Source organism: Panthera uncia, assembly GCF_023721935.1.
Source record: "Panthera uncia isolate 11264 chromosome B2 unlocalized genomic scaffold, Puncia_PCG_1.0 HiC_scaffold_24, whole genome shotgun sequence".
Classification (NCBI taxonomy): Eukaryota; Metazoa; Chordata; class Mammalia; order Carnivora; family Felidae; genus Panthera; species Panthera uncia.
Window position 1 is genome coordinate 9,007,614 of NW_026057580.1, and position 17,423 is coordinate 9,025,036.

Genomic DNA, 17,423 nt, shown 5'->3' on the forward strand with positions numbered 1-17,423 from the left:
ACCTATCTTGCAGGAGCGCTTCAGGAAATTGTGCCAGAGCCTAGTCGACTTCTGGGAGTCGCTATTGATGGCTACAACTTCCGGTGCTGCCTCCCTTTACAATTCGTAAAGTTCTTTGGTGTGAGAGCGGCAAAGGTTCCGGGATGGGATAGTGCTTAAGACTTCCAATTCCCATTTTCAGTTGGGTGAAGTGGTTAGGGCTGAAGAGGGAAGGTTGGAGTCAAACAACTTAATTCAAATATCTGGGAACGATTTCGCGCTCCTCAAGACCTTCTAGAATTTGTAGTTCCACTCCAGGGACGGACTCGGCGACTGACAGCTGCCGGAAGTGAGGCTGCGCGGAATGGCCGCTGCTGCGACCATGGCGGCAGCTGCCCGAGAGCTGATGTTGCGGGCTGGGGCCTCAGATATGGAGGAGGAGGAGGGCCCGCTGGTGAGAACGCGGGGCTCTTTCTCTTACGGAGTCTTGTCCGGTCGTCCTCGAGTCAGAAAGGCCTGGGCTGGGTTTAGGCACAAGGGTGGGAGCTCGACTGCTACCGATGATGCTACCTGTTTGGCTTTCCATACACCCTCCTTGGGACCCGACTTGAGTCTGAGCCGGAAACAGAGTGGCCAAGAGTCAATTTCCCAGAGGCACAATTTCAATTAATTTCCAGATTTGGGGGCAGGATGGAAAAGCAGTGTAGTGTAAAGGTTAAGAACATGGCTTCTATCGTCAGATTGGGTTCCAATTCCAGTTTTGCCACTTACACGCTGTGTGTCTTGGGGCAAGTTAACCAGTCTCTCGGTCGTGCTTTATACACATATAAGGTGAACGAAATAATAAGACGTACCATATAGATTGTTGATTATTATGGTGAGATGAATGAGTATATCAAGGGTGGCACCTGGCACGCAGGTAAAAGCTATGTGTTAGCTGACATTTCTAGAAAGGCTGGTGCTCCCCAGAGGGATTGTTGATAGAACACTTGAGATAGCAGGAGTCTGGAAAAGCCTGCATTCAACTGTAAGTTTTGCTCTGTCCTCTGCAACTCCTGATTTTTCCCATTGGGACACCTCTACTCTCCGTGGGTTGCCTGTTTCTTTGTCGTATTCCCTACCTATAAGCCCCAAGTAGTAGATTGGGTATAATGTGAAACTCTTGGAATTTTTTGACTCCGTACGTATGGCTCCCTAGTAAACTCCAGCCCGTCCTCCTCTCCCCTCTCCCACCATGCCATGAAGGTTTGCGGATTATCCCATTATATTTGTTCTCCCTATGTTCTTCCTGTGTCTTTTCCCATTAACTTGTCCCTCTCCAGGGGGGTGGTCCTGGTCTTCAGGAGCCATTGCAACTTGGAGAGTTGGACATCTCCTCTGATGAATTCATCCTGGATGAAGTGGATGGTAAGTGATAGAGGTGGATGCAGACTGCTTATGAGGATGTGAGAGGCAAGGGGGCTGGAAATAATAAGGCTGGGATTGGTGGACAGATGTTCAGTTGGGGGAGAGGGAGCTGTGGAGCTGGACCCTTACGATAAACTTCTATTTCCAGTTCACATTCAGGCAAATCTGGAGGATGAATTAGTAAAGGAAGCTCTTAAAACGGTGAGGCTTTCGGCTATACTGATCTGCCCCTCCACTTACCCTCCCTTCAAATAATTAAAAAAGGAAACAGTCTCTTGGACTTACAATGTTACCCTGGTGTCTTATTCTCTAGTCCTGTGTTGATTCTGTTCCAGTGTCCCTTCACTGTGACTTTCTCCTAAGCTGCCATGTTTCTGTTCTCCCAGGGCGTGGATCTCCGACACTATTCAAAGCAGGTTGAGCTGGAGCTACAGCAGATTGAGCAGAAATCCATTCGGGATTGTATCCTCCAGTAGAGAAAAAGGGTGATGTTATTAAAATAGGGATTTTGTGAAGTATGGTGCAGGCAGCCTGGGGTGGGGGTGGGGGCTGACATCTTCTCTCTGAAGTTTCTGTCATCTCAGGGAGAAACTGGAGAGGTCCTGCAGGTCTGAGAATCTCCAACTTTATGGTGAGGCCCCTTGACTTTTTGTGGGTCAGATATCCAAGAGAGTGAGAACATAGCATCTCTGCACAACCAGATTACAGCCTGCGATGCTGTTCTTGAGGTTAGTAACCATGACCTGTGATCCCTAATAACCCTGAACCAGATCATGGTGTCTGGTGCCATTCTTTAGGTCATCAGCCTCAGATGGGGATAGTTAGATTCATTTTCAGGATGACCTCAGCAGCCTTTCTTGTTGTTACTGCCATAACTAATGTTGCTTGCCAGTGACCTTTGGGGTGCTTTTTACCTAATCACCTGCTACCCTCATGGACTGATACTGAAGACTTCAATAAACTTAGGTGGCCCATTTGTCCCCTACCTACCCTGTGGTGCTCCAGCAACATCTCTGTCCTCCCCCCAGCGCATGGAGCAGATGTTGGGAGCTTTTCAGAGTGACCTCAGCTCTATCAGCTCTGAGATCCGGACACTGCAGGAACAGTCAGGAGCCATGAACATTCGGCTTCGAAACCGCCAGGCAGTTCGGGGGAAACTTGGGGAACTTGTCGATGGTCTGATAGTGCCCTCTGCTCTGATCACGTGAGTTGCCAGTTTGAAGAGTCACAATGTCTGTAGCAGGTAGATGGGCTGGGGTGACCTACCTTACTTATTACGTGGGTCTCCTGGCTTCATGCCATCAGGTGCCTTCCAGAAACTGTTGGGTGGGTTGACAGCCCTTTCAATCTTGATGCATGCATTAGGCATCCAAGATTAGGAATCATCCAGGGTCAGGCATGTAGTGAGCAGTTTCAAGGCTTATGGGCATGGGAGCAGGGGGAGAGGTTCCAGGAACAGAAAACTTTGTATATGTATCCTGACTACGTGATACAGTGTGAGAAGGGAGAGGAGACGGTGGATATAAGGGATACGGTTTGGGGTCTAGGGATGTCTGGGTCTCCCTCCTAACCCCTTCCACCCATCCCTGCTACCCAGGGCAATTCTGGAGGCCCCAGTGACAGAGCCCAGGTTCCTGGAACAGCTACAGGAACTGGATGCCAAGGCAGCTGCAGTCCGAGAGCAGGAGGCTAGAGGCACAGCAGCCTGTGCAGATGTCAGAGGCATACTCGACCGGCTCCGGGTCAAGGTGAGAGATGGGGATGATAGCCCAGAGATGATAATACTCTTCCTGACACCTTCAACTTAGATTTCCCTGGCAGCGTTCATTGTAGCTTTTCCCCAAAACTTCACCCTACCTTTACCTGGCAGAGCTCATCCTCACGTCTCTGGCTTCCCCTGAAAATTTAAAGAAATACTGAAGAGGTATTCTCTACCCTTCATCCTCCAATATTTAACATTTGGTACTTCCCCCACCACTTCCTGAACAGTAATAAGGTTGCAGCTTCATGCCCTGTGTTTGGTCCCCCGTGTCTAGGCAGTGACGAAGATCCGAGAATTCATCCTGCAGAAGATTTATTCCTTCAGAAAACCAATGACCAACTATCAGATCCCCCAGACGGCACTGCTGAAATACAGGTCACCACCTGAAGGAAGGGCTCAGGATGGCCTCTGAAGTATTGAGCAGCCCATTGTAGTGTCTGCTTTCTTGGGGAGGCAGGGATACTGACTCATCCCTGGCCCCTCCAGGTTCTTCTATCAGTTTCTATTGGGCAATGAACGAGCAACAGCAAAGGAGATCAGGGATGAATATGTGGAAACACTGAGCAAGATCTACCTGTCTTATTATCGCTCTTACCTGGGGCGGCTCATGAAGGTGCAGGTGAGGCCAGGGAGAGAGGCATTCCTAGGAACCTGGGCTGGGAAGAGGGACCACCTCTGGGCAAGGCTGGACAGTGGACAAAAATTTTTTATCACTATAGGAAGAGATGGTTACCAGTCCTCTTTTCTCTTTTTTCTAGTACGAGGAAGTGGCTGAGAAGGATGATCTAATGGGCGTGGAAGACACAGCAAAGAAAGATATCCTAGACCTGAGGAACCCACATACTAGCCCTTGACAGGGAGGGTACTTCCAGCTCAGCCTCAAAGGCATTGCTTCTTGCCTTTTTCTTTGTAACCAAAACCTTTGAGAATGTGATGAAGGCTATGGCCTTCCTCCCCAGAAAAAGGCACACATCATTTTGACACATGGTTTTGCATATGGTATCAGGGAGGATAGAAGCTCTCTGAAGCCCATTCACAAGTATCAGGTAGAGTGAGGTCCTGGTACTGGGAAGAAAGGACATCTAGGCTGTGTCTAGCTGCCTCCGGTCCCTGAAGGCACTGGGTCTCTGAGTCTGTCACAGTTGTGATCTTATTATTTTCCCTGACCCTTCACGATTCTTCTCGAAGCCTTCCCTCCGCAGCAGGAACACCATCTTCACCCTGGGGACTCGTGGCTCTGTCATCTCCCCCACTGAACTGGAGGCCCCCATCCTGGTGCCCCACACTGCACAGCGGGGAGAACAGAGGGTAGGAGAAGGAACAAGAGTCTGTCACAAGGGGACGCTGAGCCTTGGGTGGGGGAGGCCAGACTGGACCACGCTGTAGGTCCCTGCATCAATTTCCTTAGAACTGGGAGTGGCCTTCTCAGGTCACCCGAGCGTTCTGTGATGCGAGGAGGGTTAAGACTGTTGACTTTGGGGCATATAGAGGGAGAGACTGGCTGAGGGGCGTGACATGTCATGAGGCAGGTTGTGGAGGTGAATGCACACATAAAAACGGCAGGTGGGGGTAGGTTCTTCTCTTGTGCCCCTTGTCCCCCCTCCTCCTTTCAGTACACATTCAGGTTGCTCTTTCTCAGTCTGCACTTGGGTCAGATGGGAAGGGCCTCCTGAGCTCTCATTACCCAGGCTCGCTGGTTTTCCAGCTCTGTCTCTGGGGAGTCAGTGTTGGGATCCATCCCTTCTGTTTCTCTTCTTTACCCCTCCCATCCTAGTATCCATTCGAGGCCCTCTTCCGCAGCCAGCACTACGCCCTCCTAGACAATTCCTGCCGTGAATATCTTTTCATCTGTGAATTCTTTGTTGTGTCTGGCTCGGCTGCACACGAGCTCTTCAATGCTGTCATGGGCCGTACACTCAGCATGACCCTGGTGAGATCCCCAGCTCCTGTGCCCTTAGATCTCTTTGTCCTCAGTCCTCTTTAACACCCTAGTGGAGTCCTAGTTGTGGTGGTACTGAAACCAGGATTCCCTTATTCTAAAACGTCTAAACCTTGTACTCGCAGAGTATATGAAACCCTCAAAGCTTGGGGTCCTGAGGTTACCTCTACTACTGACCCACACTCAGGCAGTAACATCTGAAAACAGAGGGGCCCCCAGAATAGTGCTCAGCCCTGAATTCTGCTGTGATGGGCTTGTGATCATAGATCCTGATGGGCAAGGCAGCAGGACCATGTGAGTGGCCAGTGGACAGGGAAGGAGGGAGCATTTCCTGAGAGATCACACCTCTCCCTCCCTTCCTTCCAGTGCCACCTCCCCAGAGGAGCACATGCATTTGTCCATAGCCGCTGGGAATGACACAGTAACATTCTTTTCCAATCTTCTGTTTGTCCCTGAATCATAGAAACACCTGGAGTCGTATCTCACTGACTGCTACGATGCCATTGCTGTTTTTCTCTGTATCCACATTGTTCTCCGATTCCGCAACATTGCAGCGAAGAGGGATGTTCCTGCCCTGGACAGGTCACTGAGTTCTGGTCCTTGATGCCCACTGCCCTTGAACCCATAGTCTTACATGACCCTGCCCTGACCTTTGGACTGCTACTGACCTGATACCTGATTCTTACTCCCATTCATCTGCCTGGATAGTACTGCTTTCTGATTCACCTTTCATACCAGTCCTGCTTCCACCAGTCATCAGCTATTAATTGGGTTCCCCCCACAGAAACTCTTCCCCTGCCCCCCCCCCCCATTTCTTACTGACTTCCTAAGTTTTTATTTTAATTCCAGTTAGCTAACATATAGCATTCTATTAGTGTCAGGTGCACAATATGGTCATTCAACAATTCCATACATGACCCACTGCTCCTCACGACCCCCCTGTTTCTTGCCAGCTGATCTCTGATTCTGATTAAGCCTGCAGGTACTGGGAGCAGGTGCTTGCTTTGCTCTGGCCACGGTTTGAGCTGATCCTGGAGATGAACGTCCAGAGTGTCCGAAGCACTGACCCTCAGCGCCTTGGGGGGCTGGATACTCGGCCCCACTATGTAAGACAGGACAAGGGTAACAAAGGGGTTCTGAAAGGCAGGGCTCTTAGCTTCACTGTGGGGTTGGCCAGGTGTCCAGTTGTGTTGTGGGCCTAGCTGGATATTTGGGCACACTGTGTGAGGGGGCAGTGTAGGAGTGCGCGTGAACTCAGGGTGAGCTGGGCACTGTTGGTTAGAGGGATGGGAGGTAGGAGTCATAAAGGTTAATTGGCTAGCTCCCAGGGACTCGGGCAGGGGGTTGGTGTGAGTTTTCTTCCTACTTTGTCTCCCCAAGATCACACGCCGATATGCAGAATTCTCCTCTGCTCTTGTCAGCATCAATCAGACAATTCCCAACGAGCGGACGATGCAGCTGCTGGGACAGCTACAGGTGAGGGCGGCCAGGACAGACTTCCCAGCAGCCCAGCTGCCGCAGCCACCTGAGTGTGAGGAGGGCCGTGCGCCCTTGCCTCCACTTGTGTCACCTCCTTCTTCTGACTTTTCCAGGTGGAAGTGGAGAATTTTGTCCTCCGAGTGGCAGCTGAGTTCTCCTCAAGGAAGGAGCAGCTGGTGTTCCTGATCAACAACTACGACATGATGCTGGGTGTGCTGATGGTACAGACACTGCTTCTCCCTTCCTCCCCACCCGGAGAGTGTGGCTTCCCCCACTGCTCTGTTAGCTCCCTGAGGACAGACATGATGTTGGTTTTGTTCCATGTTTTATTCTTGGCGTCTGGCACAGTGCCTGGCCAAGTACAGTAAATGCGGAAGGAAGGGGATATCCTGAAGTGAAGGGCTGCTTCTCCCCACACTTGAGATTTCCCTTTGTCATCCCTTAGGAGCGGGCTGCAGATGACAGCAAAGAGGTTGAGAGTTTCCAGCAGCTGCTCAATGCTCGGACGCAGGTAGGGGTGTGGGGAAGAAGAAAGGATGGTCTTGTGTGCTGTTTTCAGTTCTGTGTGTGTGTGTGTGTGTGTGTGTGTGTGTCTGTGTGTGTAGGATGTGGCAGTTAAAGGATTTTAGGTACACAGACTTGCAACTATTGGTCAGCTTTATTTTCTTTTGTATTTTGTTTTTATGATATATGTGCTCCTGAAGCCACTACATGCCTTGGCAATAACCAGCATCAAATACTGAATTCTTCCTCACTCCATTTCCTCACTTCTCAGGGTCTCCCCTTGACCTATATGTTGTGTTTAGCATGTTCTTGCTTTTAAAAATATGTAACAGAAAGAAAAATATATATATATATACGTATATACACACACACACACACACACACACATATATATGTATGTATGTATGGTAAGGCAATAATTATTTAGTTTTGTTTTTTTTAAGTTTTTGTTTTTTATTTATTTTCTTTTTTGAAGTTGGCTCTACACCCAGTGTGGGGCTCAAACTCACAACCTGACACTGAGCCACCCAGGAGCCCCTGTGTATTTCTTTTCGATTTATAAAAGTTTTTTTGTATTAAATTTATTTATGAAACCAATGTTTTGATCATATAGTTTGTAGATATTTTTCGGTGTTTTATCTTTTTATTTTTTTTTTATGTTGTCTTAAGATGGACATCTTAATTGTCCATCTTAATTGTCTTAATTGTCTTAAAATTAATCTTAATTTTAATATGATTGACTTTACTGATCTTTATTTTTCTGTCTTGTTAGAAATGTTGGGGCGCCTGGGTGGCTCAGTCGTTTAAGCGTCCAACTCTTGATCTCAGCCCAGGTCTTGATCTCGGGGTCATGAGTCAAGCCCTACATTGGGCTCTGTGCTGGGTGTGAAGTCTACTTTAAAAAAAAAAAAAGAAAGAAATCTTACATTATCCCAGGGTCAGAAAAATATTATACTACATTTTCCTGTTAATGTAGAATTTTGGTTTTTATGTTTAAGCCCTAAATTTACCTGGAATTGATTTTGTGTATGATGTGAGGTAGGAATCTAATTTAATATATTATGTATAGAAAATGATGGAACCAGAACTATAGAAAATCCCTTTCTTTCTCCATACACAGTGTGTGCTTCTGTCAGATAGCAAAATGTGTCTTTGTCTCTGTTCTTTTTTTTTTTTGATGTTTATTATTTTGAGAGAGAGAAAGCAGAGAAGGGGCAGAGAGAGAATCCCAAGCAGGCTCTGCACTGTCAGCACAGAGCCCAGCACGGGGCTTGATCTCACAAATCACGAGATCATGACCTGAGCCCAAATCTAGAGTCTGCCGCTTAACTGACTTGTGCCATCCAGGCACCCCTTGCCTGTCTATTCTATTCCATTGATCAATTTGTCTAACCTGCAATGCAGTTTTAATTATGGTGCTTTATAACGATGCAAACATGCTCTATGATTATGCAAATATGCTATATTATTACGCAAATTCTACCTTTTTTAGGAGTATGTTGAGTAGTGTTGACCTCTTGATTTTTCATATAAATTTTACAGTCAGCTTGTAAATTTTGACATTTAAAAAAGTCCGTTAAGGATTTTGATTGGAATTGCACTGATCAATTTGAATCAGTTTGGAAGAATTGATAGTTATGGTATTGAAACGTCTCATCCATGAACATGGGCTCCCCATTTTTAAGGATATTCTTTAATGTCTTTTTTTTTTTTTAACTTTTTGTTTTTAGTGTTTATTTATTTTGAGAGACAGAGAGAGACAGCAAGCAAGGGAGGGGCAGAGAGAAAGAGAGAGAATTCCAAGCTGGCTCCAAGCTGCTAGTGCAGAGCCCATTGCAGGGCTTGATCTCACAAACTGTGAGACCATGACCTGCACCGAAATCAAGAGTTGGATGCTCAACCAACTGAGCCACCCAGGCGCCCCCTGTCTTTAATGTCTTTTCATAACCTTTTATAATTTTCAACACAAAAACATTGCAGATCTTTTGTCAGTTATTCCTAGGTAGGTGTAATATATAGATTTCATCCTACCAGGAGTAATTAAATCCTCTCTAATTCTCTGTGTTTAATTTCTTACATCTTTGATCTTTTACTGTTCTGGGTAGGACCTCTCTGACAATGTTGAACAGTTGAATAGAATAGTGTGCAATAGTGAGAACCCCTGTCTTGTTCCTGATTTTAAAAGGAATGCTTTCATCACTTTCCCATTAGGAATAATGCTGCTGTGTTTTTGTAAATGCCGTTTATCAGGTTAAGAAAATTCCTTTCAATCCCTAGTGTACTGGGAGTTGTTACTATAGTCATTCCTATTAGGAATAAATCCACATTCAGGAATAATTACTAGGAGTACTAGGAATAATTGCTAACTTTTTTCCTTTCAAATTGTTCAGACTTCCTGATCTATTCTTTTAGAATTTGCCTTTTAAATAAACTTGTTACTTAAATATTATCATTTTTAAAAGAAATTTTCTTGTTGTTTGAATTGCCATGTAGAAATGCTCTTGAGGGTGCCTGGGTGGCTCAGTTGGGTAAGTGTCACACTCTTTTTTTTAATGTTTATTTATTTTTGAGAGAGAGACAGAGCACGAGCAGGGGAGGGGCAGAGAGAGAGGGAGACACAGAATCCAAAGCAGGCTCCAGGCTTTCAGCTGTCAGCACAGAGCCCGACGCAGGGCTGGATCTCACAAACCTCCAGATCATGACTTGAGCCGAAGTCAGACGCTTAACCGACTGAGCCACCCCGGTGCCCCAAGTGTCTGACTCTTGATTTCGGCTCACGTGATCTCCTGGTTTGTGGGATGGAGCCTCACATGGAGCTCTGTGCTGACAGAGCCTGTTTGGGATGCTCTCTTTCACTCTGTCCCTCCCCAGCTCACGTGCGCATGCTCTCTCTCTCTAAATAAATAGACAAATAAATAAACTTAAAAATGTATTTAAACAAAAAAGAAATGCTATTGATTTTTGTGTATCAACCATATACAAAGCCACCTCCTTAACTTTTTATTTCTAAACATTTCTGGAGGTAGTGTGTGTGTTTCTATGTAGATATGACAGATTTAGTTATTCCTTTCTAATCCTTAGGTCTTTAATTTCTTATGTCCTTATTCTCCTCCTGTACTGGCTAGTACCTCCACACAAAGCTGAATAGTTGAGTAGAAGTGATGACAGTGAGAACCCTTATCTTTTCTTAGTTTTAAAAGGAATGTTTTCATCATTTCCCCGATAAGGGTAACATTGCTGTAGGCTTTTTATAGTTACCCTTTCTCAGGTTGAGAAAATTCCTTTCAATCCCTAGCATGCCAAGAGTTATCATTAGTAGTTTTTCATTACCTATCAATAATTACTTCATTTTTAAAAATTCAAGCATAATTAACATACAGTGTTATATTAGTTTCAGGTGTACAATATAATGATTCAATACATGTCTCAGTGCTCATCAAGATAAGTGTACTTTGAACTTCCTTAATCTATTTCACCCTTCCCCCTACTCTCCATCCCTCTGGCAACCACGTTTGTTCTCTGTGTCTAAGAGTCTACTTTTTGGTTTGTCTCTTTTTTTGACTTTGTTTTGTTTCTTAAGTTCCACATATGTGTGAAATCACATATGGTATTTGCCTTTTTCTGACTGACTTATTTCAGCTAGCATTATACATTCAGGGTCCTTCCATGTTATTGCAAATGGCAGGATTTCATTTGTTTTTATGGCTGATATTCCATTGTATATTCCTTGTCCTTTCATCTGTTGATGGACACTTTGGTTATTTCCCTATCTTGGCTGTTGTAAATAAGGCTGCGATAAATATAGGGGTGCATATTATCTTTTCAAATTAGTGTTTTTGTTTTCTTTGGATAAATAGCCAGTAGTGGAATTACTGGATCCTATGGTAATTCTATTTTTAATTGTTTGAGGACCCTCCATACTGTTTTCTACAGTGGCTGCACCAGTTTGCATTTCTACCAACAGTGCACGAGGGTTCATTTTTCTCTACATCCTCACCAACACTTTGGTGTTTAATTTGTAGTAGGCCAGAAGTTGCTGTTTATTAAAAGCATGAATGGGTGTTGAATTTTTAATCAAGAACGGCTTTTTCTGCAGTGGTTGAGGTAATTACATGGTTTTTCTTCTTTATCAGTTTTATGGTTTATGACATTTGTCGACTTTAGAATGTTAAACCTTGCCAGAGGCTTCTGGGTGGCTTGGTTGGTTAAGTATCCGACTTCGGCTCAGGTCATAAATCTCACAGTTCGTGAGTTCAAACCCCATGTCGGACTCTGTGCTGACAGCTCAGAATCTGGAGCCTGCCTTGGATCTGTGTCTCCCTCTCTGTCTGCCCCTCCACCACTCATGCTCGTGCTCTCTCTCTCTCTCTCTCTCAAAAATAAATAAACATTAAAAAAAACTTAAGAAAAAAAAAAAAGAAAAGAATGTTAAGGGCACCTGAGTGGCTCAGTTGGTTAAGCGTCCAACTTCAGCTCAGGTCATGATCTCACGGTTTGTGAGTTTGAGCCCCACATTGGGCTCTGTGCTGACAGCTTGGAGCCTGGAGCCTGCTTCGGATTCTGTGTCTCCTCCCTCTCTCTGCCCCTCCCCTGTTTGTGTTCTGTTTCTCAAAAATAAATAAATGTTAAAAATTAAAAAAAAAAACAAGAATGTTAAACCATTCTGAATTTGATCTAATTCATTTAGAATTTTTGTTTCTTTGTCCATAGGTGATACTGGCCATTGATTTTCTTTCCTTGTACTGTCTTTGTATGGTTTTGGTACCAGAGTCATACTGGATTCGGAGGAGGAGGTAGAAAGGAAATATGCCTTCTTTCTTTCTATTCTGAAAGAGTTTAAGGTTGAAATGATCTCTTCCTTGAAAGTTTCATAGAACTTGCCAACAAAAGCATTTGTGAAGATTTAAAACAATGAAATTCCCTCAGAGTACCACTTTTATTGAATTCTGTAGGTTTGAATATGTAGCTTTTTTTTTTTTAATTTTTTTAATGTTTATTTATTTTTGACACAGAGAGAGACAGAGCATGAGCAGGGGAGAGGCAGAGAGAGAGGGAGACACAGAATCCGAAGCAGCTCCAGGCTCTGAGCCGTCAGCACAGAGCCCGATGCGGGGCTCGAACCCACGAGCTGTGAGTGAGATCATGACCTGAGCCGAAGTCGGACGCTCAACCGACTGAGCCACCCAGGAGCCCCTGAATATGTAGTATTTTTGAAATAAGTCAGTTCTAAGAATTTTAATATTTCAATTATTTCTTCTTTAGATCCATGAGATTTTTGGAGGAGTATTTTAAAATTTCCAAAACTGTTTTTCTTATTTATCAAAGGTTTTTTTTTTTTTTAAATTAATGTCTAACTTAATTACATTGTGGGTAGAGAATGTGGGGTTTTTTGGTACTGAGTTTTGGAAATTTGTTTAGATTCACTTGTGGCCTAGTACATGATCAACTTTTATAAATGCTCCATGCATGGTTGAGAAGGATGTGTATTCTGTAATTGCTCAGTGTGGAGATCCAAGCTTTTTAATTGTATTGTTCAAATTATCTACATCTTTAATGATTTTTTTTTTTTTGCGTGTACTTATCAGTAGTTGAAAGAGATGCTTTGAAATTTGTAGACTTGTCACTTTTTTACTGTAGTTCTATCAAATTTTGCTTTACATAGTTTTAGCTTATTTTATCTAAATTCTTAAAAGTTTAGAATCAGGGGGTGCCTGGGTGGCTTGGTCGGTTAAGCGTCCGACTTCGGCTCAGGTCATGATCTCACGGTCCGTGAGTTCAAGCCCCGCATCGGGCTCTGTGCTGACAGCTCAGAGCCTGGAGCCTGCTTCGGATTCTGTGTCTCCCTCTCTCTCTGCTCCTCCCCTGTTCATGCTCTGTCTCTCTCGGTCTCAAAAAAATAAATAAACGTTTAAAAAAAATTAAAAAAAAAAAAAAGCTTAGAATCGGGGGGCACCTCACCAGCCCATTCCTAATCTTGTTGAGTGGTCATCTTTGTGTCTATATTTTTAGCTTCTTTGAATGTTTCATACAGAATGCACAACCACTGTATATCTGATAGTTCTGATGTTGGCAATCTTTGCAGGTCTAAGTCCATTGCTTACTATCTATACTGATTCTTATGGTAGTTTTTCCTTTCTTATGTGTCTGATGATCTTTGAGTTGATTGCCTGATCTTATGATCAGGGGGAGTCATATGGGCCTAAAATGGGATTGAGGATATTTTCCTTTTTTCAGCAATTTTATTTTTTAATTAATTATTTTTTTGAGATTGAGAGAGAGGAGAGGGAACACATGAGCTGGGGAGAGGGGCAGAGGGAGAGAGAGAGAATCTTAAGCAAGCTCCACACTCAGCATGGAGCCTGATGCAGGGCTTGATGCCCATGCCCCTGAGATCATGACCTGAGCCAAAATCAAGAGTCGGAAGCTCAACTGACTGAGCCACCCAGGCACCCTGAGGATATTTTCTTTCAAGAGGATTTGTCTCTGCCTTTGTAATAGCTGAAAGACGCAATCCACTTGGATCTACATCAGTACCTCTTTGAGATTCTCATGAGAGACCCAGGCTCTGCTTCTCCACCTGAGTCTGCCATCAGACTCCCTCCGTTTCCAGATAGCAGATTTGCTATGGCCATTTGCCTTCTGGTAGCCTTGCCTCTCCCAGCCACCCACCCCTCTGGTTCCGGCCCTGACCCCAATTTATTATTACTTTGCTTCCAGCTCAAGTTTAGTTTTTTGTTTTTTGTTTTTGAAGAAGGGGATCCTTGGAGATTTCCCCTACCCCTGAGACCAGTGGTGTCTTAAAGTATATAACTTGCTCTGGGAGTGTTCTGAGGACCCGGTCAGTCATGATCTGCAAGGAAAGGTGCTGACACCAGGGCCACTTGACCCTGTGTATATGTGTATTTCTACAGGAATTCATTGAAGAGTTGCTGTCTCCCCCTTTTGGAGGTCTGGTGGCATTTGTGAAGGAAGCGGAGGCTTTGATTGAGCGTGGACAGGCTGAGCGGCTTCGAGGGGAAGAAGGTATGAGGATGATGTGGTAGTGGTGGGTTCAGTGATAAGGTGAGTGGAAAAGAAAAACGAGAGGGTGCAGATCCCATGAGGAGGGTAGAGTAGGAAAATGGGGTTGGATGCCGAGGAAGGCTGTGCCTGGGGGAGGACTTTGGGACAAAGATCACCCTAGCCAAGTCGTTCTCGGACACCCTCTCTCTTTCCTCCTGCCATCAGCCCGGGTTACTCAGCTGATCCGTGGCTTTGGTAGTTCCTGGAAATCATCAGTGGAGTCTCTGAGTCAGGATGTAATGCGGAGTTTCACCAACTTCAGAAATGGGACCAGTATCATCCAGGTGACTTACAACTCCCAGCCCTCACTTTGCCCCACTCTGTCACTAGTTGTTTTCCCTCTCTTTTCCCTGGGCTTGTATCATCCAAGTGACCCTTGATCATCAACTACCAGCATGCCCAGAATTCTGGATGAGCCCTAGCCTGATTCCTAACATCATCTTTAGCACCACCCCACATGATCCTTCCATGACTTTCTCTGACCAGGGAGCTTTGACCCAGCTGATCCAGCTCTATCATCGGTTCCACCGTGTGCTCTCTCAGCCCCAGCTCCGAGCTCTCCCTGCCAGGGCTGAGCTCATCAACATTCATCATCTAATGGTGGAGCTCAAGAAGCACAAGCCCAACTTCTGATGTCTCGGACCCTGGGATCCACCAGCCTTCTCCATGGACTTCTGTACCCTATCCCAGACTCTTCTTCACCTGGGGTTTCCTTTCCAGTTCTCCCTCTGCCTCCCAGGTCCTTGACATGCCTCACCCTGCCTTCATTCCCCGGACCCTGCCTTATCAGGATAAGCTGAATTTCCTTGTTTTCAGGTTCCCAGGACCACTTCCCCCTGGCCTTCCAAAACACCTTTATCATTTTCCCTATTTCATTCACCATCCTTCCCCCACACACATACACCCAAGTTTTCTTTCCCCAGTAAAACCTTCACTGCCTTGGTCTCTGGTTTACTCAACTCTTGTCACCATGTCCTGAGTCACAAAAGCCTCAGCTCTTGGAATTGGTGGCAAAGTGAAACTGCCTCCAAGTCATTGATTCCTCTCCCCTGGCCCTACCCCCAGTGTTTTGTTTTTTGTAGCTTTTTTTTTTTTTAATATTTATTTTTGAGAGAGTGTAAGTGTGGGAGGGGCAGAGGTGGGGGGACAGAGGATCCAAGCGGGCTGTGCACTGACAGCAGCAACCCGATGCAGGGCTTGAACTCACAAACCAAGAGAACATGACTGAGCCACCCAGGTGCCCCTTTTCTATGGCTTTTTGACCTAAGATCTCAGCAACTTGAACACTAACCAATCCCCTCCTGGCTTGAGAGTTACTCCAAGGTCAGTTTGCAGAAAACAATAAATATTTAATATGACATAACACACTTTTCCCATTTCCTTCCTCTTTCCTCCTTGGGCCTTCAAGTGGCCCCATCTCTGTTCCAGGGTCACCTTTCCTCTCAGGCTACCTCCTGGGCTTACCTCCCTTCTGATGGGTGTCCATAAGGAAGGGGTACTGGTAGTAAACTTTTTTTTTTTTAATTTTTTAACGTTTATTTACTTTTGATATGGAGACAGAGTGCAAGCGGGGGAAGGGCAGAGAGAGAGAGGGAGACACAGAATCTGAAGCAGGCTCCAGGCTCCTAGCTGTCAACAGAGCCTGACGGGACTCGAACTCACCAACTGTGAGATCATGAGCTGAGCCAAAGTTGGATGCCTAACCAGCTAAACCACCCAGGCACCCCCCCCCAGATAATAAACTCTTCACTGCTTCAGGCCAAAGAAGTGGTGGCATTTCTATTATGGTTATTATTTCTATGGTTACTATTTCATGAGTAACCAGCCTGGTGGAGGAAGGTGGCCCCTGTTTAAAATGGCCAATGCATCAAGTGCTGGGAACATGGCTGTGCAGCCTCTGGCACTGTCCTACGGCTGCCTTGGTTCCCCACTACGGTCTGTCCTTGCATCCCTGCCCCCAAACTGACCCTGGGACTGTGTCCTTTCCTTGAACATCAGCTTTTGAGCTCCTCTGGTTCTGGCTGGCACAACCCTTGATGGAGGGCTGTAGCACCTACACCACTGAGGCAGGTGTAGGACAGGTCTGCAGTGTGTCTGTCTCATCCATTTCTATGTTTGACTTGGAGCCTTCCTGCTGCTTCCCACCTATACACCTCGTTTGAACTCAGACTAAGTAGGAGGGACTCGGAGGCGCCTTCAAGTCCTAAGGGGTAAGGCACAGACAGACTAGGGGTGGGAGGGATGGTAATTGGGGATGTTTCCTCCTCCCCTATAGCCTGAGGATTCCTTCCCAGGTCCCAGCGAGGGATGGAAGGAAAATGATTTCTGCTTCCCGCTTAGGCCTTCTGGATGCGGGCCCGGCCTGCCAAGGCAGGGGCGGGGTGGGGGGTTCCTGGAGGGCGCCGCCGGAGTCTGAAGGCTGGGTCCTTAACCACCCAGGGTGCGGGAGGTGGAGAGAGAGGTAGGCGCGCGGGCTGGCCGAGTAGGAACTGTCCCGCCTGGCAGATTCTCCGGATTGGCTGTTGCGGGGTGGGGGCGTGGCGGATGGGGTGCCTTCTCTCGCTCCCGCCTTCTTTGGGTTCCGCCCCATCTCCGAGAGCCGCACTCTGATTGGAAGCCGGACATCAAAGCTGCCTCCTCACTGCTTTGAGAGCCTGGGCGCCGGAGGCTAAAGTGCGGCGGGGACCGGGTGATTTGGGGGGACTGTCGGCGGCTCCTGATTGGCCCAGATGCCTCAGAGGCGGAACCAGGGCAGTGTCCTTAACTGACCTCACCCGGCGCCTCCGCCCCTCGCTCCCTGCTCTCGGCGTGCTTCCAGGTTTACCCTGCCTGACTCTGCCCCACACATTCCCTGAGGCCTGCTGCATGCTAGGCGGTGGTGTTGGTGTGCTGGGCTCAGAGGGCCCGCAAGCTCTCCCCCGGAACTCTCTGTTCCTCCGCCTTCCTTTCCCACTTCTCATTCCTCGCCCACCTACACCCTCCCCAATTTTAGCTCTCAACCTTAGCGGATCCAGATGTTCATCACATTTGATCTGACTGCAGCCTCAGCGTGAGGGGCACAGAAGGAGGTTCGCTCAGGGTCTGGGACTTGGGACAGGGGAGGCACAGGCCGCTTTGACAAAACAGCGGGTTCCCAGAGAAAGGGTCGAGGGGGACTGCCTCCAAGACAGGAGACTTCATCGAAAGTCAACTAATGTTCGGATGGGACAAGGGCTGTGCAGGCAGGCACTTTGATTTCGCGCACTACAGACCACTTCTATCCATCTCCGAGCCCAAATATTCAGACGAGCG

General features: G+C 46.5%; 1 protein-coding gene across 1 annotated transcript; it reads left to right on the forward strand.

The window, feature by feature from the left end:
- The first annotated feature begins 1 nt into the window (after position 1).
- On the forward strand, positions 2 to 15,495 carry VPS52 (VPS52 subunit of GARP complex). The gene is made up of 20 exons (XM_049653452.1): positions 2 to 433; positions 1,302 to 1,386; positions 1,535 to 1,587; positions 1,773 to 1,848; positions 2,047 to 2,114; positions 2,415 to 2,590; positions 2,984 to 3,134; positions 3,423 to 3,523; positions 3,635 to 3,767; positions 3,907 to 3,964; positions 4,323 to 4,456; positions 4,923 to 5,078; positions 5,551 to 5,669; positions 6,070 to 6,193; positions 6,468 to 6,563; positions 6,680 to 6,787; positions 7,012 to 7,077; positions 13,982 to 14,093; positions 14,298 to 14,416; positions 14,619 to 15,495. Exons 1-20 carry the CDS (start codon positions 344 to 346, stop codon positions 14,763 to 14,765), a joined length of 2,172 nt encoding a protein of 723 aa, XP_049509409.1. The 5' UTR covers positions 2 to 343; the 3' UTR covers positions 14,766 to 15,495.
- Positions 15,496 to 17,423: the final 1,928 nt, after the last annotated feature.